Source organism: Drosophila melanogaster, chromosome 2L (genome assembly GCF_000001215.4).
Source record: "Drosophila melanogaster chromosome 2L".
Lineage (NCBI taxonomy): Eukaryota > Metazoa > Arthropoda > Insecta > Diptera > Drosophilidae > Drosophila > Drosophila melanogaster.
The window spans coordinates 2,073,271-2,094,400 of record NT_033779.5 but is presented as its reverse complement, the minus strand read 5'-3'; the positions used below and the strand labels follow the sequence as shown (position 1 = coordinate 2,094,400).

General features: G+C 43.8%; 2 protein-coding genes and 2 long non-coding RNA genes across 7 annotated transcripts in view; 1 reads left to right on the top strand and 3 right to left on the bottom strand.

Moving 5' to 3' along the window:
* dpr3 (defective proboscis extension response 3) overlaps window positions 1–21,130 on the top strand; it is a 51,089-nt gene that overhangs the window by 15,478 nt on the left and 14,481 nt on the right. The window lies entirely within an intron of this gene.
* On the bottom strand, window positions 9,982–11,039 carry lncRNA:CR44055 (long non-coding RNA:CR44055). The gene is made up of 2 exons (NR_073691.1): window positions 10,176–11,039; window positions 9,982–10,123 (listed from the first exon to the last, which is right to left on the bottom strand). It is a non-coding gene; the product is annotated as a long non-coding RNA:CR44055 (long non-coding RNA).
* lncRNA:CR44808 (long non-coding RNA:CR44808) lies at window positions 12,054–12,370 on the bottom strand. Its single transcript, NR_124026.1, has one exon. It is a non-coding gene; the product is annotated as a long non-coding RNA:CR44808 (long non-coding RNA).
* CG12674 (uncharacterized protein) lies at window positions 13,115–14,482 on the bottom strand. 2 transcript variants are annotated; one of them, NM_134800.4, is made up of 3 exons: window positions 14,278–14,482; window positions 13,335–14,193; window positions 13,115–13,269 (listed from the first exon to the last, which is right to left on the bottom strand). In NM_134800.4, exons 1-3 carry the CDS (start codon window positions 14,322–14,324, stop codon window positions 13,231–13,233), a joined length of 945 nt encoding a protein of 314 aa, NP_608644.1. In that variant the 5' UTR covers window positions 14,325–14,482; the 3' UTR covers window positions 13,115–13,230. The 2 variants fall into 2 exon arrangements, with proteins under 2 accessions (NP_608644.1, NP_001259903.1); NM_001272974.1 differs by having other exon boundaries at window positions 13,115–13,266.

Below are 21,130 nucleotides of genomic sequence, written 5' to 3'. Positions count from 1 at the left end.
GCCCTCTCAGCAGATCTGCCACTTTTTTGGCCTTTGACCTGGCTGCATTTTGGTTGGCCAAAATTGGTAAAATTGGCCGAAAAACTAACGAATTTATTCAGAATTAAGGTTGTAGTAAGGTAAACATTATTGATTTCTTGTTTATTGGACTTAATTATAAAAGTAGTTAAGCTATATTATTGATAAGAACGGTCATCCATTTAGCTAGACAAAGTTCAGGGGTCATCTCTGTGGCATTTTCTGTGCCATCCTATCTGTTTGCGCTGCTACTTGAACTTTTTGCCATCGGTTTTGCAGCCAGGGTAGCGGGAAAGCGGCGGAAAAGCGGGAAAATGCTGTGCTGCATAGTTTTAGCTGCTGCCATAATATTTCAGAGCAATGCAAATTATGTTTACGTGCGTGGAAAATAGCTGAAATGGCCGCCGTCCATTTAGCAACGGGCCACGCCCCCGAGCGGCGAACGCCCAGTGCAAAGTGTGCACTAAAAGTATGCTTTAATAGTTCAAATTGCATTTAATGCATAATGCAGAAAATTGCTCACAACACCGAAGGGCAGCAGCAGCATGTGCCACATCTGCATCTGCATCTGCAGCAGCAGCCATAATTGCAATAACACGAGCCATTCGTTCGTTCATTTGTTTCGCTTTCATGCTGAGCAATTTGTTAATAATTAATTTTCTAGCATGAAAATCCCCCGGCGAGTGATGGGTTTTCCCGTTTTCGGCGCCATATGAGTTGAGTTTTTCCGCGATCTGCGTTTGAGTTGCATTACACCGGACATTTTCTATTTGCTGCCGCGGACGTGAAAGTTGTTTCCTGTTTTGCGGTGGACAATAGTAATAATAATTATTATTATTATTATTTATTGTAAGCAACTAATGAATTGTTTCGCTGAATTGGTCTAAGTGTTCAATAAATATTTAACAACTTTCGATTACAAATAGTTTGTTTGAAGCAAGGCCATTTTAAATGAGGGAAATGCAAATATTTGAAGATACAAACAGCCGTCATTTTGTTTTTACTTTGAATATAAAACTAATTTAGTTTAACGTAAAATCCCTTATTAATTTGTGCAGCCAAATGTTAAATTTAAGAAAGGCAAACATTTGCTCGTTGCCAGCGTAATTTACCTCAGTAATATGTTTGTCTTGGGCCAATAATAAATTTATAATTAATTTCAGCTCGAAAGCAATAAAATTTGTGCAGGATAATTGAGTACATTTTCAGCAGCCGCCAGTTAGTATGCGTTCTAATTAATTTTGCCATTAATATTGCCTTTGAATTTTCACAGTCCCCATTTCGGGTGTTTCGAATATTCGACACTTCCCATTTCTCCCACTTCCCTTCCCCCCCAGCCCTGTTTATCTCGTTGTGAGTGATGGAAACTGATTTTCCCTCGGCTGCTGGCAATTTTCACTGCATTTGCTTGGACGTGTCAAACGAAATTGAATTCCGGACACATTTCTAGCCGGCTTTAGAAGTCCCACTCAGTGATTTCATGCTGCGTGCCGAGGCTGGTCAATATTTAATATTTACACGGTGCGTTTTCCGGGCTTGCCAGGAAAAGCCTGCTGCTGTCCGGCGCTTTTCCGCTCGGATTGTCCCGCACCATCGTGCTGGGAAAACTGCTTAAATGCGTGCGAGTTTGCTGAGCTTTCCCAGCCACCAGCGCACAGTTTTCCGACTGCAGTTGTCTGCGTTCTGCGGCAGCTGATTTATGGCCTGGCTCATTGTCTAGTTTCGGGCCCAAAGCAGCCCCCCCCCCCCTTGGTTCTTGCCACGCCAATTGTCTGCGGTTCTACCGCAATAATCTTGTTTTATTAGTCTCCAGCGTAATTTTTCTACAGTTCTACGTTCTTTTTTCAGCTTTGGTTTTGGTTTTGGTCGGGCGTTTTCTTTGTTTTTTTTTGTTCGCCTTTCCCTCGCTTTTCCCTCGCTTTTTCAATATTTTTCCTTTTTGCTTCTATTTCCTCTTGCGGCTTGCACTCGGGGGGATTTCGCATTGGCTTTGCCGTCGGACTTGTTTTATTTCCTATTCCGGTTTTATTTGCCCTCCGCCTTATCTCATAAATAATTCATTAATATTTTCAATTGATTTATCCCCCAGTCCCGAATTTGTCAATGGCCAACGAGTTTCCATTCAATCCCAATCCCAATCCCCAATCTCCAATCCCCGAGCTTTATGTCTGGGATATCCTGTCGAGAAAGTGGAACATTAGACGACTTGTTTGCCTATCACAGCCGCTTAAAGTTGGCCAAGTTTCGCTTGGAAAACTTTTCAAATGTTTCGGCTAAGAGTTTTCATATTCGGCCGCCACTTGGCGGTTGATCTTGAGTAGCCAAGTTTTCCCACACAAGTGCTCATTTTGAGCTGACTTACTGGCCTTACTGGACGAACGTAAATACCTTTGTTTAATGGCCGAAAAGGTCCAGTGGCAAATGACCAAGCTGCGTTAACAAATCTTCACAAATTGTTGCTTGCAAAGCGCCGGCCAAAAATTTTCAACTAATTAATGAAATTTATGTCGGTCAACTTTTCAGCGTTAGCAGCAAGAAAGGCGGCAAAATGAGGCCATCGTGGCAGCTAATTAAATGCAATTAGGACGGCCTTGAGGGGGCGGCCTTTAGATACAGATAGTTGGTTAGTTGGATGAAAGTTGGCCCATTGGAAGTTTGTTTGCTGCTGATGCCAGCGGAATTTGCACAATTTATAAATCAATATGAACGCCTTTGCAGTTCTGCGAGTCTCTGCAATTTTCCCAACTTCTTAGGCTTGATTGGGGCATAAATTCGCATTGATTCCACTCGGGTCCCCCATTCAATTGATCGGGAATAGTTATGGCCTCATGCCTGGAATACCTTGTAATATGAGTCTTCATATTCCTTATTAATAGTTTCATCATTTGGCAATTAAAGTTGACTTGATTGAAGGCCCCTGCCAATTAAAGTCACCACCTGTGGAAACTTTGGCGACCTTGTTAGCAATTTGCCACTAGTTCAAGGTTCTTTTTTGGTCCGCACTCACTTCCTCTTCAAATACTCGTATGCTCTTGATTTGGAAGGTGTGCTGCGAATTCATCTCAGAAATTCACCTAATTAACACGTTCTAAAAACATGTGTTGCCTGCTAGTTTCTGTGCTGGCTGTGTGTCCTTGCTGTTGCCGAGTTGGGACCATGAAATTAATTTCGAGCCATGTGCAGAATTTTCAGCAGCCAAAAGTTGCCGGCTCGTATGAGTGAATGTCAAAAACTTTGCCATCGACAAGAACTTAATTATGTAAAGCATGGCATACAAATAAAACAAAAACACACCGCACTCAGGTACTAAAATATTTTTTGGTGACTAGGTGAGTGAGGGGGCGCAGGACGGGCAGGACTGGCAGGACTAACAGGACTAGACCCCTTGAAAAGCTGCCATGAATTTTTGAAACGAGCGCACACAGACATGCGGAAAATGGAAAAATATAAGCGGGAAATACAATATTGGGTAAAGTGCATCCTGCGAGGCGGCGAGCTGCACATCCTGCCGCACATCGCGACACATCCTGGCCGCATCCTGGCGGCAAACCAGGACCCGCAGCTAAACGGCGACCATTACCGCGACGTCGAGTAGGAAATAACTCGTGGAGGGACACGAGGTTCCGAGGCAGCGAGCCAGCGAGGCTGGCAGGATCGCAGGATTCGAGGGGCCAAATTAGGTCAATTGCGTGTACGACGCGTTGTGAATTCAGCATCCTGCCTGCCTCTGTATGTGTGTGTGTGTGTGTGTGTAGGTCCTGTGACCAGGATTGCTTTGTGTTGTTCATTTTCGCTTTAGTTTTTTGCCGCATCTTCCTCTGCGGACTGTCAACGTAATGCGGTGTCCGTATATGCGTGAATTCATGCCCACAGCAGCGGTCAAGTTAATAGCGCCATTAAGCCATAAGCGCTGAAACGGAAACTATATTAAATACAAATAACTGAATATTTGAGGGTGACAGGTACTTATGGCTTACTCTATTATATGAGCTTAATTTCTGCGATTCCTCAAGAAGCACTACTTATGCCACCGCCATTGTGCCAGCATATAAGTTCGCTATATGAGCCGCTTTTAGCGACAAAGGAAACGGAAGATAAATTTAAGCGAAACTTGCTCGCATCGCCCCAAAAAGTTGTTGGCCAAACTTGCGCATATAATTTAAGCGAAGAGCGAAAAATATCCAAGTTGGCCAACTTACTTAGGGCCCATAACACACTCAAACAGAAAAAGTAAACTTTGGCCTGCTTAAAACTACGAGAAGAATTAAATTTGGCCAGCGGAAAAGTACAGCGGCAGCGAAATGAGGCAGGACTCGTGTTTGGTTTGGAGTCAGACACAACTGGCTGCAAAGATGGAAACTGGGAAATGGAAAATGGGAAATGGAAAATGCCGAAGCAAAGCGGCGGCGTCTTTTGCCGGGCAAAAAACTCCGCTAATAATGTGAAACTTTATTAATTTGCTCCGCACTGCAGCTGCTGGCAGGAAGATGGAGAGAAGGCGCGGAGCTGAATTTACAGCTTGCTAATTTGGTTAATTTGGTTTTCTAGTAATTTTCCCCATTGGAGCGGCTGTGCACTTTTCACTTTCCCTTTTCCGCCCAGCCCAGGCCCCAATTTTGCGGCTATTTGCATTTTCCCTCTCCTACAGTTGCCTATCTGCCTTGCATATTTTCGCAGTCTGCGATGCATTTCATTAATTAAATTGCAATTTCTAGCTGCGTTTTTTTACCCCCTCTTCATACCCTGCCACCAACAACGTTTTGCTCATGTTAATTTTGTACTCAGTCTCCTAGTACTTTTTACATCTGGGATTTTCCGCTTTTTTTCACTGGGATTTTCACACACACTTCATATACTTTATGAATTTTTCGTAGCTTTTTGTGGCACTGCCCTCGCTGGTGTTTTTGCAGGGTTATTATTTTAAAATAGGTTTTATTGCATGCTCCTTTTGATGAGCCTGATTTTCCCCCAGGACGAAGTCATTGCTTTGACAGGAAAATTCATTCAGCCAGGGTCCGGGAAAAGTTAAAGCTCCTTACCCTCAGCATGTATGGGCACACATAGTCCAGCCAATTAAATTTCATGATCTGTTCGTCGTGCTGCAAAAGCATTTCCCATCAGCAGTCAGCGATATCAAAGGCACTGCCTCCTGGCAACGGTGCGTATGAGTGCTGGCCTCTGAGAATCTAACTTTTGCCATTGGCATTCGGTTGTTTAAATCGAGCCACAGCCAACTGTGGCGCTTGAAGGTCAGACATACATGACTGCCAATTAGTAAACGATTTGTTTGACTTGCGGTGCACGAATATACGAGTATCGAAAGCTTTTAACCAAAGGAAGAAAAACCTTTCAGGCCCGAAATGCCACATTTCCGCCATCGATTTGACTCTCACTTGCTCGACTTTTCTGGATTTTCGCCACCCGCGACTGCCTCTTTATATTTTCCTGCCGGTGAAGAAAACGGAACTGATGTGCGAACTTAATGTGGACTTAAGCAGCCTTGTAACCGTAACATAAATATGGCGCAGAACCAACAACGAGCTCACTGCACTGGTAGAAAAGCAGCCTAAGTTCTCTATACTCTTTCAACCAAATGGCTAAACTTCCTTTGGTAGTGAAAATCAAAAGTATGACAGGTTTTTTGCGAGTGTAGTTAGGCACACACGTGTGTGTTGGCAGAGAACATGCCACAAAAGTCATTCAACCGCAAAAGTTTTTGGCGTCAGGCGGAATTAGTGGTGCAAGTATAAAAATTCACACATCAGCTGCAGTGCATCAGCACAGAAAATCGAATGAAAAGCCATTCCGTTGTTGCAACGTGCAGATAGATATCTAGCACGGAGATTAAATTTAAACTTGCATGCAGTTATACAAGTCGGTAATCTGGCCAAAAAGAATTCTTTCAAAACTTTGTGCTCGCTGGTAAGCCGAGGCTTAAAATCCATGCGAAATGTTAACCTAATTGAACGCACTTTTCATGCGTATGTAGATAAATCTAGTTTCAAGGCAAAAATAATAGCATGTGCTAACTTTTTGAATTACTTATTCATAACAAGTGCAGAAATATTTATTTGCTAACAAAGGCTTACATACGAGTCAAAAATTAATTAGATCTCTCAACTTCGCATCGAAAACATAACTATTTCGCTTGGAGAAAGCACAACAATAATTTGCATTTGCTGCCATGCGGCATGCCACAATCCCTCCGCAGATTCAGGTGTGAGTGCCGCAGCAGCAACTGAGGCACAAACAGCAGCAGCATCAGACGCAGCAGCAGATGCCGCATTAATTGTACCCGGCCATAAGCAGGCAGCACATCATTTGTGTCAGCATTTCGTGTGGGCTGGAAAAGCTGGGTGGAAAACGTGGGTGGGTTGTTAGGGGGGCGGCGGCCCACAGCCAGCGGGCGAGGCAACAACAGCAGCTAAACAGGCCAAATACAAATGGTAAACATACGGATACAAGCCAACAAGACACACTCACACACTCACACAGCACACACAACCATTTTGCATTGCGGCAATAAAATAAATTGCAGACAAAAATAAAAAAGCGAGCCCCAGGAAAATAAGGAATGAAAACATATGTTAGCCGGCACACACATGAAAAAGAGAAAACTATTTGCCGGAAAATGCTGAAATGGGAAATACGCTTTGCAGCAAAGGTTTCCGAAATTATGCTTGTGCGAGGGTTTCGCTGGGGGTTTGATTTGATATTTATCAGCGCATTTGGTATTATATTATATTATACAATATTATATTTAGAGGGAGGAGTCGAGTCGAGGAGTCGCATTAAAATGATAAGAATGGATGTGAAGGGAATGAATTGCCGGCAGATGATGAAGTCATCTACGGCATTAGCATTTCGATGATTGATTGGGCAACGCACAAAAGTCCCCAAATGTGGCAATCCCCGAGGAAATTATTCTATTTCTGGAGAAAAGATCAAATTATTTATAAGTATGTTTAATATAAGCTTTTAAATGCAACATTTTCTCAGTTATAATACTTAGACCCTTCAGTAAAATAAAGGGTAGCAGATCATATTTCAATTATCCTTAATTTATTAACTTCTTAACTCCTATCTCCCATTTTCATGTGTGGCAAGCTTGTTAGGCTGATTAAGAATCAACATCTTGGCTGAGTCAGCGATGTCCTTTCTTATACATTCACATTAGAGTGTCTCCTGGCTCATGCAATGCAAATACACTCATACATGTGCGCTTGTACACTCCTAGTTCAAACAAGAACAGCTTCAGCTTTTCCGCTTTTCCTTGCTTTTCCTAGTCAGCCTGCCGTTTTCCGCTCTTACATTTATTTTTAGCTGCCGCGCTGTGCTTAAAATAAATAAAAATACTTGTAATGCGTGTACCAGCTAAAAATCGTTATAGTGCCCTGCTGTTCGCCATCTTCCACACACTTTTACACGGAGAGAAATGTTTCAGTAGTTTCTTAAATGATTAAAATATCACTTGAGACTTAAATTCTCAAATTAATCAATCTAGCAGGACTAAAGTTATCTCAGAGATGCTCGTATTTTGCTCACGCTTTATTTTAAGCTTTATAGTTTATAGTTTTTCTTTGCCTGATTTTCCCCGCTTTTCCTGGCGGCTGACTCTTCCGTTTTTCATCGCCTTGCTGCCGTCGCTTTTCGTGCATTTTAAGGCAAAAATGGAATTGCTTTTGGCCGACTGCGTGTGTGTGTGTGTCTTGCGGTTGGCCAAAAAAGAATTTTGCTAGCGTTGGCTTTGCTTAACCCAAAAGTGCAATGTTTGCAAGGATGCCCATCGCTAACAAACAACAGATCCCCAAGCTCCCAACACCACCCACCTTCCCCCATCATGTGTGTCAGTCAAACAGACATTGTAGCCCGTCTTGTTGGCTGCATTTCATTTTTGTGGCGCAAGGACATCGAAATGCCTGCGGCTGTCTGTACCACACACACACACATACACATACACACAACATAAATTCGCCTAAGGATTGACCAACAGGAAGAAAAAAAAAAGAGGAGAGCGGGCCCAAAACTGATGTTAAATGCAGGCGAGGTACGAGTAAACAATGGGCGAAATAGAGACGCAGTCGCAGACGCAAATAGACTAAAAGGTCAGGATCCGGATAATTTGGGCACAAGATGGAAAATCCATGGCATACACTTTGGGGCAGACTGTCTGGGTTCGTCGGGCCGATTGTTTGCAAATGAACTTTAAACCACTTGCCCTCCGACCACGCCCCAACGTGGTTGCTCTATTCATTTCAATTTTCTTGGCTTCCGTTTCCATGGGACTCTTTGTCCTTTTATTAACACATTTTCCTTGGAATTGGCGCAGCGGGTTTTTTTTTATGGCCTCAGTCAAAGGGTTCTGCAGCTCGGGAAAACGCGGGAGGCACAACATTAGATCTGATTAGATTGCACTGCATGCCGGCTGTACAATTTGCCGAGAAAATTGTTTGCTTTCACTTCGGGAAAACCAGCGAAACGATAGTAAAAGGTGTTCAAATGAAAGTTCGTTAACTTTGCTAAAAGTACAATTGAAATCATTTAATATTTCATTTTAGCACTTGCATCTACAAACGAATCCACAATTCTTTTCAGTGAGCTTGATGTATTTTGCAGGGAGGCATTTTCCGCAATGCAAGTTAAAAGAATGCATTTTCTTCAGCTTGATTTGTATTGCAGTGAGTGTGGGGCTCACAATTAAAGCTATAGTTTTGAGGAATTCGATGGAAGTAAATATGTGGTATGTTTTAAAAAAAAAAGGAAATATTTTTGTAATAAAGAGCATAAATTTCTCATGCCTAATATTTAAGCAAAGAATCCCAAAAGCGGACGATCTCTACTAAAAAAGAAAGACTTTCTTGAACTTTACTCCTCGCGGAGGCATTTTCCAGCAATTTGATTTACGACCCGGAAACATTTAGTACGTGCACTTTAAGTTTCGCCTGGTTTTTTTTTCCTCGAAACCCTGACCTTTCCTGCATTTTCTGCGGCATTTGTTTTCCTTTGCGAGAATTTCTCGTGGCTGACCATCCGTTTGCATTTGTATCTAAATAGTTGGGCCGAAGTTTTAATCTGTTTGATACGAAATTGTTTGCCTGCCGTCGCCTTTGGTGCGAAACAAACAACCAAGCTGCTTTCTGCGATAGTTTAATGATTCATGATTGGAAAGTTAAGTTTATGCAGCTCATGATTTGTGACGGGAGTTAGAAATAATTTATTACGCGAAAGGATAAGAAAAGTCGGCAAAAGTTTGCCAGGAGCGGCGAAAGTGAATAAAATTTGGCCGGAGATAATTAAGAAGTGGGGAAACTAGTAGTAGATCGATAAGTTATGGCCAGCATAAATCCACGAAATATATATTGTTTTTCCATTTTTTAGCAGACTCAGCGGAGAAAAACTTCGCAATTCATCGCGGCTTGAATATAAATTTTCAGCCAGCGAAGGCAAGTTTAAAGGAATATTGAGAGAAAAATAATATAAATATCCAGGGACTTGGCCGACTTGTTTCGCAACTTGGCCAGGAGGTCCTTTGCAAAGGACTCTGGCTTACAGGTTGGTTCCTTGGCCTCTGATTACCTGGCAAATGCCAGGCCACATCAATCAATCGAGGCGGCAAAGTTTTATGCAACTTTCTGGTCCGTTGCGGTGTCTAACCAAGCCAATTAATTTGTGGTTTACATGCCATTCCGCTCGTCAATAAATAAAGCACCCCACCGCCCGCATTTCTCCACCTTGGCCCATCGCACACCCCGGGGCCTTTCAATAGCGACGCAGTGGGTAGCCCATGAATAATGGAAGCCCGCATTGCAAATTTCCCCAAAGAAACTTAAATGGCCGGGCGGGCAGTGGGGCATAGTATGTAATCATCGGCATTGTAATCCACATACATAGCTGCTATTTGTGTGGACGGCAACGTTGGCATTCTGCTGACTGGTTGCAACAACAATAAGAGTGGCACAAAAGTTTTGATTGAGGCATTTTTTCGGTTTAATTAACTGTTTTGTCTTTGTTCGCGTACGCGTGTATGAGGCGATTGAATTAAGGGAAGCGAATCAAACATATTTGAATGGATTGCGCCATTTCCATGGCAATTCAGGTGGATACACTGCAAATACAAATCAATATTTTTTTAAATCAGCATCAATACCAATTCTCACTTCTTTGGTGGACTGTCCATAACTTCTTTTTTTTTCAGTGCCTTGGATATTCGAACGAGTGAGTTTTGTGCTGATTATGAGTTTTCAACTAAGAGGCTCATTAGGGGTTGCGTGCGGAATTTTCTCTGCTTTTTGTTTGTGGTAATCTGCCAGTGCATTTAGCTCTCGGCAGTGGCCATCATCAGCTTTCCCAGCTTTCCCGGCTTTCTCTCCCGGCCGTTTAATGCAGTCCGGAGAGCACTCGAGCAGTGGCGGAAAATGCTCGAGGGGCGGACGAGAGGAGAGCCTCTCACGAAAAAGTTGCAGTTGACACCATCTTATGAAATTAGTTTCTTTTTTCCCCATTTTTGAGTTGACATCGTTTTGGCCACTGCTGCCACTTGAGGGTCGCCACTCCGCATCCCTCGCCTACTGCGCATCCTTCGCTCATTTCTCCGTGTCCACGCTGTGTAATGTGAATATTCGTGCGGACATCCCTGGCAGCTCCAACAAAAGGCCATGTCGCAGCACAAATCCTGGCCAAGGCAGTTCCTTCCATACCCCTAGCCTTCCCTAGCTAAGCGTTTTTGTTTAACTTTACACTTGACCCCCTGAAATGGCCGGCACTTGAGTTGCCTTGGATTTATGCTTGACTATTTTTTGACCGTCTGCAAGTGAATTTTGTCGGACTTGCAGGTGGCTTAAAGATCCATAAGAAACTTTCACAACATGCTTGTACTAGCTGCACATGCATTTTGTGTGTGATTTTTGGCCGAAATAATAAATACAAACCACAAACTAATATCACGTTGACCTGATTTTTAAAAATTTATGGGATTAAACATTAAGACTACAAGATTTTAGTTTGATCAGTTGAGAACACCTTTTAGGTCGATACTTTTTACGGCTTGAGTGCTTGAGTTTTAGTACCCGGATAAATTGACTTCCGAAGAAGTCTTCGAAAAACGGCAACGTTGTAATTTTAGTGACAGTAAAATATTAGAAGTGTGTAGTACGGCTGCTGGTAAAAGAAAGCAAAACACAGATACGATACTCGTACTGGCATCATGAATCTCTTTTTATTGCAAATTAAGGATTAGCCAGTGGCAGAGTGTCATCTCGTTGGAATTTACGTTTTATGTTTATGAGGTCAGCTAAGTGGCAGCCGGCTTATAGCCAATTGATATTGAAAACCGAGAACGGGTTTGACCTTTCTGGGCTGCCATAATTCTTGGCTCGCTCTTTGTTTAGACGGGCGTGGTCGGGTCGAAAAACACACTCACTAGTGGGCAAACAAATCTGTTTAATTAAGGCGAAAGTCCGCTCTGGCCAAGAGCAGACCCACTGCCTCCATCGTCTCCACTTCACCACTTGCCACTCACCATTGTTTTATCTCATCCATTGGCTCTTGGCTCTTTGGCTCCGTGTGAGCGATGAGGTGTTGGTTAGCCTTTGGGCCAGGCAAATTGCTTGGTCAGTTCTTTGAGGCCGGCAAACGCACTCGCACACCCCGAAGAGTTCATTTCAGTCAAGGATGTGCAGGACGAGGGGATCGAGGGCGGAGGTGCAGGATGGCTAGGTGCCAGGCCGATAATTTGTTGCCAGCCAGTCGCAACCTCTCGTAACTTAGCTGCTGCCAAAAAACAGAAGCTCAATTTATAAATGAAATCGTTCCGTTGCCTCTTTCACCACACACACACACAGAAAAAAGTCTCAGATGGGGATGTTCAAAAGTCAGCTTAATGCTGGGATTATCTAAATTATAGAAGATAATTAAAGTAATCTACCCTTAAAAACTGAGTCTGCCAGCTATTGAACCCATTTTCTTAAAACATGAATTAAAAACAAATTGAAGGTTTGTGATTAGAACTATTCCAAGTGCACATCCTATACACGCTTGGGATGCGATGTCCTTGTTTTATCACCCGGTTGCCGCCTCTTTTGAGTGGGATTTGAATTTCTTTTCGTGTTACTTATCGCCTTGATAGATACACTTGGGTCCATTTGATTGCTTTGATGTATGGCTGAGGGAAATGGCAGCTGGGAGGAAAAGTCCTGCAGAATAGTGAGTGGAAGGTCGTCCAGGCGTCTTTGATTTGTTGCGGGCTCAATGCACTTGAATTTGTTTGCCTTTGATGTTGGCACATTAGTTTCGGGTTGATTTGAAAGCACCACAACATGCTCGTTTCATTTTTTTTTTAATTTTGAAATGAACTCTTTTGCGCGGTGGATTTGCCCTGCTGCTGCTGCAGAGCAACAGTTCCGCAAGCCACAGGAAATGCATCGGCTAATCTATTTAAGCCATCGTTCCATGTGACGCTGCCCCTTACCCTTCACCCTCCTCGTGGAAGTTTCTGGCCAACAAAATTGCGGCAGGTTGTCCGTTCCCCCAGCGACATCTGCTGCATGCGACATCACGGAAAGTGGGGAATGGAATGGCATGGCATGGGGTTTCCTGCCAAATCGCTGCCACAACAAATTCCGAGCGTCTGGCCAAATGAAATAGGATTCCGCAGTGAACCACAGTGGCGGGGAAAGTAAAGTACAAATCGTGGCTCGAAGGAAACGTCATAAAAATTGTCTATTTCTCGCCGGCAAACGTATACTTGAGTACGAGTATATTCTTGCTTGTGTGGGCAGGTCCCTAGAAATGCCTTGGAATCGTCATGACAGCTCTTGCCAGGATTGCCCCAAAGATGCTGCATCACTTGACGTGGATGGAGAAGTGGAAGGGGAGGTGGTGCCGGGTGGTGGCCAGGGCGGAGTCACTTCTTCAGTTTGAGCCTGTTGCCTGGCAACTTTTGCTCGACTTTCGCAACCAACGCAGAAATCAACTGACATTTCGGATTAACTTTCGATGCTAAAATTCAATTTAAGTAGATGTTTTCAATAATTATTTTTAACGAAAGCGAACAACACTGTGGAAACCAGTTAAGACATTTATGGAGCATTCGAAATTTGTTTTTATTATTTTAATGGTCATCAGATGGAAAATTTCCACCAAGCATTTTGATATTTTTATTTTCATAACATAAGCTTCTGAAGTACATCCAATTAAATGTTCTTATATTGTTCTTTAATCGGTAGTTGTATTCATTCCCACACGCTGGACCTTCTAGAAAAGCAATGTTATATACAAACGCATTGTCATAAATTTGAGAGTGCTTTTCCGAGACTCACCAGCAGAAACTTGTTAGCCGAAACGTGTGGGCGTGGACGTTCCCGCCTTAATTTGATGTATTTGTCGACACCAACGTAAAAGATGGCGTCATTCTCCTCGCGGAGTATGTAACCCTCACCGCGCTCCAAGCTATCGTCGGCTTTTTCCTCTCTGTAGCGATGGTCGGATACGTAAACCTTTTCGGTAGAGTCCGCAATGTCCTGGACGAAACTGAAGTTGATCAGACAGCTTCCGCAGTCCCTGATTAGTCCCTGGTTGCTATTTTGGGGTGGATTATCAAAACTCATCTGGACGAAGCTATATTTCTGCAAATCCGTATCGGGAAAGACTGGCAAGACCTGCACAGGGTAGGCATTGCTACCCGGATTGGTGGGATGTCGGTAGAGGGGTTTGCCAATATCCTTGAAGCTCGCATCAATCATCGCCTTTTGTTGCTCCAGGCTGACCGGCTGCAGGTCTTTTGGGGCCTTGGGCACCGCCACAGAACGCTGTAGTCCTGGGAGAGGTGGATGCACTCGCTCCTTGGCGAACATCTTGGCGCATTCCTGAGCGCGACTTGGTTCGAGTCTGGCGAAGTCCCAGTCTAGGGCTCTTATGTCCTTAAGTAGATCAGCTTCTCTGGGATTCATTGGCTGCACATTCTCGGAAAGCTTATCGTAAGCCGACTGATCCATCAAATTAACGGAGAATAGCTCATGAAGTCCTTTGAAATTTAGCGAAAAACAAGTGTCCAGTTTGGGAATCGAAACCGGCTCCTTGCAGTACTCCTGGATATTCTGGCCACAGGGCAGAAACTTGCAATCCTTTGGATAAGTGGGCAACTCATTTGTGTAGACAATGGGACAGATGAACTGATTGCTGAGAAGTGTGTGTGTTTTTTTTTTTTTAGTTGAAATTGGGTCCTCGAGTTTGAATTGACAGGAAGAGATTCCCCATACTTACTGCGCTTCATCCCGCTTGCGCTTATTGTTCACGAACCCAGATGCCATAATGGAGGAGTTTTCTGATTTTTTCTTGGCTCTTCGTGCACTTCCCTGCTCTGCCTGCTTTCACGTTCCAAATGCTCGACAAGTTTTCCGATTTGTGCTTCGTCAGTCACTTTTCACTCTGACAGACCCGTCAGCGGCAAGTTGACAGCTCGGCGTGGAAAAACTAGGTGCCGATAGCGTCTCCTGGTGGAAGTGGATAGATTATCGCCTGTGGCTAGAGAGTGGAAAACGATGAAAACTAAACTTTAATTACATTTACACAACCGTGGAAAAATTTAAAAATATATTTCATTCATTTCATTCATCATAAACTATCGATAACTAGTTGTGCAATAGAAGCTCACTAAGGAGTTGATAAACTAAAAGGATTTCGATAGACCGAAGCGTGTCCTTAATAAGTTTTAGTTCGTCGATGTGCCCACCTCAAATTGACTGGCTCATTGACATTTACCCCCATTTACCCCCACTTGCCCCTCGTTAACCCCCACGAACATCCGCAAGATGCGGGCCACTCGGCCATAATGGACTCTGACTTGGCCACCTTAGGTTTTGGCCAGGGCTAAGCTCATTACGTGCCACGCCTCCAAATACAATTGCAAACTGTTGTTGTGGTGGCCGAAAATGGAAATTCTGCACTCGGAGAAATGGGAAAGGATTTGAGGCGATACTACAAGTATGAGTGATATTACTTCTTAAAGTTTGATTGGTATATACATATATATCATGGTAGGGATATATAATAACTGCCCCCTTCCAACTGAAATACATATGAATAATCCGGACTAATTTGCAGTGTAGATGATGGAGGGTGGCTCATGGTGTTGATAAGAGTGGTTGGAGTCCTTCTCGTGGCTCGTGCCGAAATTAATTGATGCGACAATGGCTGAGCAACGACTAACTTGGGCCTCCAACTCAATTCCGGCCGCCACATCACGAGCTCATCATCATCATGGGTTGCGAGGGGGCAGGCAAATTAAGAGGATGAGCAGGAGGTCGAGCAGTAGGTGGAGCTGCTGAGATGGGAGGTGTGGACGCCATGTGGATGCCGCATTCTGAGGGCTGTGCAATTTGGCGTGCGGAATTTCATTAGAGCCGCCGGAGCGGCGAAATCAAAATTTAATTTATGCTGACATTGAAGTGTCTGTGGGGCAATTAAATCGACAGCGGGGCGTGGCAGCCGCCTCCGCCGCCTTTGTGTTGATTAAGTACCGCCGAGCAATATTTTAGCATAATGATGTCCTGGCACGCAGGCTGGGCCTCCACCGTTTGCGTTTTTCAGTGCTCCTGCTCCTTCGGCAAGCCTTTCACTTGAGCCCCTCCAACGGGCCAAAGGATTCGGACCGCCTTTGATGGCTGATACCCTGATGGGCTGATGGTCTGATGATGGCTGCGCCTGATTAGCCGCCCGATTAGCCTTTGTGTCCCGGGATTTACGACAGCTAAGCAAATTTTTATTCGAGTTTTTGACTAATTTGTTGATGGCCTTCGTGATGAACCGACAAACATTTTGGATTGCACATAATCCAGTTAGCGAAAAGGGAGCCCAGCTAACACGCTTGCGTTTAATGGCCGGAAATATGTTACGGGCAATCCAAAAATATATAAATTGATATACTTTATCTTAACGGGGGACACTTCTCCGGGGGATTACACATTTTTAGATGCAATTTGTCTCTGCTATCAAATATATATTTTGGCAAAGAGTAGTTGCTGAAAACATCCTTAGACGACAGCGCAAACTTTACTCAATTTTTTCTTAGCTTAAAGGGGTATTCGTTGGCTAAGTAGCGAATGATGATTTTCCGCAGCTAGAGATACTTTGAAGACGGATCCGCTAGTTTTACTGTTCAGTGGCTTAAAGTACTTTCCGCTTTCTTAAACTACTTTCCAGTTGTTTCATTTTGCAGTAACTTTTTAAAAGCTGCAATTCTGTTGCACGATACTCACTGATATTTTAGTAGATACTTCTACTTCTACGCGGGTCAAGATACTTTTGTATCTGTAAAGTGTGGAAGAGATGCAAAGGGTTTGGGAGGATTTATTTTTCGTTGATGTTGGAGAATGGAACACACCGAATTACTTATTAACTTTTACCTAAAAAACACTAAAGCAAAACCCCCTTTCCTCTGCAGCATTAATCTAATCCTTCGAGTGAACAGTGTTACCCACTTTCATTTTCGAGGACACACCACTTTCAGTGCCTTTCATGTCATTTCCGTCTTAATCGCATAAAGAATTGCAGTCTTCAAAAGGAAACCCTAAACAGCTTCGAAGTTGGTTCTATTGAGGGATGATTTTCCTGTCTATTTTGCATTCATTTACGATTCTCGTTTTTCCGTCTGGCATTTGATGGTTTTTAGAGCCCGCATCTGGTCGACTACGATTTGAAATGGCTGTGAGAGTCGGAGAGTCGGAGCTGTAATTAGGCTCCACAGCTGATTGGACACGCCCACTTTTAAATCGGCCATTCTACTAATTAAGTGCGAATGATGCTCCACTCATGGAATGATGACTCCCCAATCCCCAATCCTGACCACTTTTCCACAGGGACGTGGCGTTGACAATACGGCATCGTTTACTGATTTTTCAATTGTCCCCAGCCGTCGAGAGGGTAAATCCTTTGTGGCATTACGAAATGTCAGTGAAAGGAGTGAAAGTGGTAGAAGGGGCGGAAGGAGGCATACCGATTCATTAGCATTATGCGGCCACCAAAGAATTCCAGGAATCCTTTCGTTCGCCCAGGTCCTGAACCTGTCCAGTCTCGGGTCAAGTTGAATTATTTTAATGATCAAGAATTAGAGAGAGAGAGAGAGAGGTGAAGGTGTCGCATTAGCATGCATTACATCAGGACACACTCGCACGTCCTATCGGTCCTGTTGGTCCTGTTCTGTCCTCTTTCAGTGTTGCTGTGTGTGTGGGCGTGGGCTTACTCCCAGAAACTCGGGGGGAAATGAGCATCCTGTAATTACTTTATCCGACATTCGTGTAGGATTTCCACTATTTTCGGCAGGCTTGACATAATAGCAGACATATTTGGGGGACAAGGTGACCAGAGTGGGGAGTGCCAAAGGGGGGGAAATGATGGAGATGGGCGTAATTGTAGCCAACGCCCGCCCACACAATTAGACGCCTTGCACATTCTCCAAAGCGACATAAATCATAATTACTGGCTCGACCTTCCCCACACCCTGCCTTTGCCCCACTGCCCCTCTCTGGTTGGATGATGCAGAGGGGGCGGCTGGGCGGTTGGGCGGTTCCAAGCGCACTCGAGTGAAGACGTTTATTAGGCGCCATTACCTCGGCATATAAAGTGCTTTTGGAGGCGCTCCGTCCTCGCTCTCGGCTTCCTCCTCCGATTCCAACTCGACCGAGTGTGTTTTCTGGACCACTACAATTGATTGCACTGTGGTTATGGGTCGGGTAATTTGTTGGTGCCGTTTCGGTTTGCTTCCTGTCAACGATTCCCTGGACTTCTCTTTCTCCGTTACTCCAATTCTCTTATTCACCTATTCTCTGGGTCCCTCAGGCGAAAAGTTTCCTCTTGCTTTGGAAATGCACCTGATGACAAAGTTTCTGGCCACTATTGAAAAATAGTTAAATAGAAAAATAACGCAAATTAAAAGCCTTTCTATTGGCAACTAGCTTATGCAAATAGCGATTTATAACAATCGAACATTAGTTTATAGCCGTAGTTTATAGTTTATCGCAATGAAATGGTTTTCAAATAACTAAATATTGCCTATTCTACACAATACAATAAGCTAATCATTCAAAAACTATGTACTAGATTATTATAACACCAATTTGTAAAATTGGCACCTTAAATCCATAATAATAAAAGCAAATTGCTTTCCACTTTGTTTTTGCTTGAGCGAATTGAATTTAATATGTAGTAATAACAAAATTGGGCGAAATGTAAAAGTTGTGGACTCTTTTATCGAGTTTCCAACTGATGTTTATGACACAGCAAGAAATGTGATGCCATTGAAGGGAATTGTTATGTTCGACTCGAACTTGCCTCCTACTTTTGGTACTTTATTATTGTTTATTTTGGCTTCTCACTCGTAGCTCTTAGTGGCTCCATTGGCCAGGCGCAAATGAAAATTTAAGAGGCGTTCATTATTTATTTAGCCACTTGCCGCTGTTTTTTCATTGTCATCGATTTACGGCTCTGTCAGCCTGTTTTTCACCCAGTCCTCAGTATTAGATGCATAATTAATAGATATTAATTTGTGAAAATGAAACATTCGCGGCTTTTCCGCTGTCTCTGGCCGCTTAGTGGTTTTCATTTTTGAATCGGCCATTGCAATGGCAACACTTATCGCCGCTTTTTGGTTATTAACCAAAATCCAATTAGACAACTGAAACACGAGCCCATGAAAATGGTCGCATTGTTGAGGTCGATCGGGTGAATTGAATTCATTAGCCTCATCACATGGGGTAATTAGCCTGTGTTTGGGCTATAACACATAACAGATTCAATTACCCTGCACGACGGGTAGAAATTATCAATGAAAATAGTTGCAAGCGAAGATGAAAATGTGTAGCCTACTTAACAGGGCAGCTTTGCCCCGAAGCAAGTGCTAACTATCTGTGTGTATGTGAGTGTTTGTCTGTGTGTGTGTACATGCAGGCGTTATTTAATTAATTCAAAGCCTGTTTGGTATTTTCGAAAGTTGATTATCTGCCCACCTTCCTTATTACATAAGTTTTTATCGAAACTTGCCTAATTGTTGCAAAAAGTCAAACAGCAGGGCAGCTCCCACGCTTTCCCTGGGGTCGGAAAATGCTTGCATAGGTGTAAGGCATAATTAGTTTCCGATTAAATACCGCTAAGTCTCAAACCACCAGTCATTCTTACCCCTGATCAAAGCTGCGTTCCCAAACCAGAGTTGGTTGCAGGACTCAGGACTGGGGAGCAAGGACTTCTGGCTCCGCCACTTGTTGTCTTTGTCCTCCTGTTTGTGTTGTGACAAGTAAAAACCCGCAAAGTGTGTGTTTACCTTACCAAAACCATGGCAGTGGCCCCAGCCAAAAGGAAAAACAATGCGAAATGCCGGAACTGTTTAAAAGAAAAGTTAGCATCGCTGCTTTGCCATTCAAATTAGCCCTTGATCATTTATAATGCACAGCCACAAAGTGTGTTGCAAACAGGTCCTGCAGAGAGGAAAATTCAAGAGATTTCCAAGTTTTCATTTGGTATAAATGTCCTAACAAATTGAATAAATTCAATACCTGTTTTAATGAAAAATAAGTCCTTTTGAATTCAACATGTCTTGGCATCTTCTGTTTATTGATCAACTTAGATTCGTAATTGATTAAATTTATAGTAAGTTAGTTTTCAAAGCTCGACATTTTCTCCAGATGTACCCTCGACTCAGTCCAATTCTGTTCCTTTGTTTTGTTCTGCGGCCGCTCCGTGTTTACATCATTTGCAATTCCCAGTCGGCCAAGTTGAAGCAGTCTGGCTTGGACTGGCGGGGTCTGAGAATCAGACTCTCAGAGCAGGAAACTAGGTTTCAGGTTAATTAAATTTTATTCTAGTTGCCGTCCAGCCGGAAGAGGCGGTGGTCAGTGCGGTGGGCAGTGCGGTGGCCAGGCCGCAGATCCCGCACAGAAAGTCCCTTTCAGCTGGCCGGTGGCTTGGGTCGGCGGCTGCAAGGGAGCAACCACAACAAACGTTTGTTTCCAGGTGGGCCACACTGGGCGTATACGTGATGCAGATGAGGGGGGCAACCCTAAAGCCCAGTCACAATTGTGTGCGTGTGTGAGTGTTATATACTTTCTGCCACTCGTTCTAAAATTCATGATGAGCTCCTTATTATTGCTTTGTACTCGAACTTTTCCACAAGAGCCAAAGTTTTCTATTTTCCGCCGTTGTTGCTTGTTTTGTATTGTTTCAAGCCGAAAGGTGGTGGCAGCAATTGAGTCGGTTTTGTTATTATTTTTTTTCCAGTTCTGGCAAAACTTTTCAAAATGCAATCGATCCGAATTGAGCCAGCAGTTGGTGGCGCGGGGAAAGGAACCTCTAGCGGAAGGGTATGCAGATCATATCCGGTTGAGAGTTGTGAGTCATTACCCCAATAATACCGCGCTTCATATTGCCTGGCTGCCGCTCATAAATCCGGGAAGCCCTTTTATGAAAATTCCATGCAGGGAAATCTATTCGCTTATGCTTTAATGTATGCATTTAAGTTTGCTCTTACATCTCCTACATCTCGAATGGAAAAATGACTTCAGATCCTGCTTACAATGTGCTGTCACATAATATATTCAATTATCCTGGAAAAAGGGTTGCACTTGCCAAATTACAATACCCTGCGAATGCGATGAGGAGCTCAAAGGGCGCCAGGATGCAGGACGCTGGGCTGGCACACGACGAGGATCGTAACAATCATCCATCAGCGGACGCAGGATAATGCAATTGAGCAGCAGCTGTCTGCTTGGACACGCCCCCACTTCACACGCCGCCCCTTGAGCCGCCCACGTCCTTGGGCACATCCTTGAAGAGCTGAGCAAAGCAGAAGATAACGGAGCCCAACTGACACAATGATGAAAGTGTGACAATGTAAATAGTCACATACACACACACTCTCGCCGTGCGGAAGAAGATAAAGAAAGGGTCAGAAAAGGGGGCGGCGTGGGAGTGGCAGGACGTGGCAGGACGTGGCAGGACGTGGCAGGACGTGGCAGGACGTGCGTGGCTTAGCACAACATTTCCGCTTTCGTTTTCCATCTGTTCGAGCATCAAATTCTTTGCTTCTCCTTTTGGCGTGCAATTTTCCATTGGAAAACGAAGCAAGCAC

What these genes read in the sequence shown, in the direction of transcription:
- CG12674 (NM_134800.4), bottom strand. Translation starts at nt 14,324, where the DNA reads ATGGCATCTGGGTTCGTGAACAATAAGCGCAAGCGGGATGAAGCGCA. An exon ending in CGCAAGCGGGATGAAGCGCA is followed by an intron (nt 14,194 to 14,277) that starts GTAAGTATGGGG and finishes CACACTTCTCAG; the next exon opens with CAATCAGTTCATCTGTCCCA. An exon ending in CGGCTAACAAGTTTCTGCTG is followed by an intron (nt 13,270 to 13,334) that starts GTGAGTCTCGGA and finishes TTGCTTTTCTAG; the next exon opens with AAGGTCCAGCGTGTGGGAAT.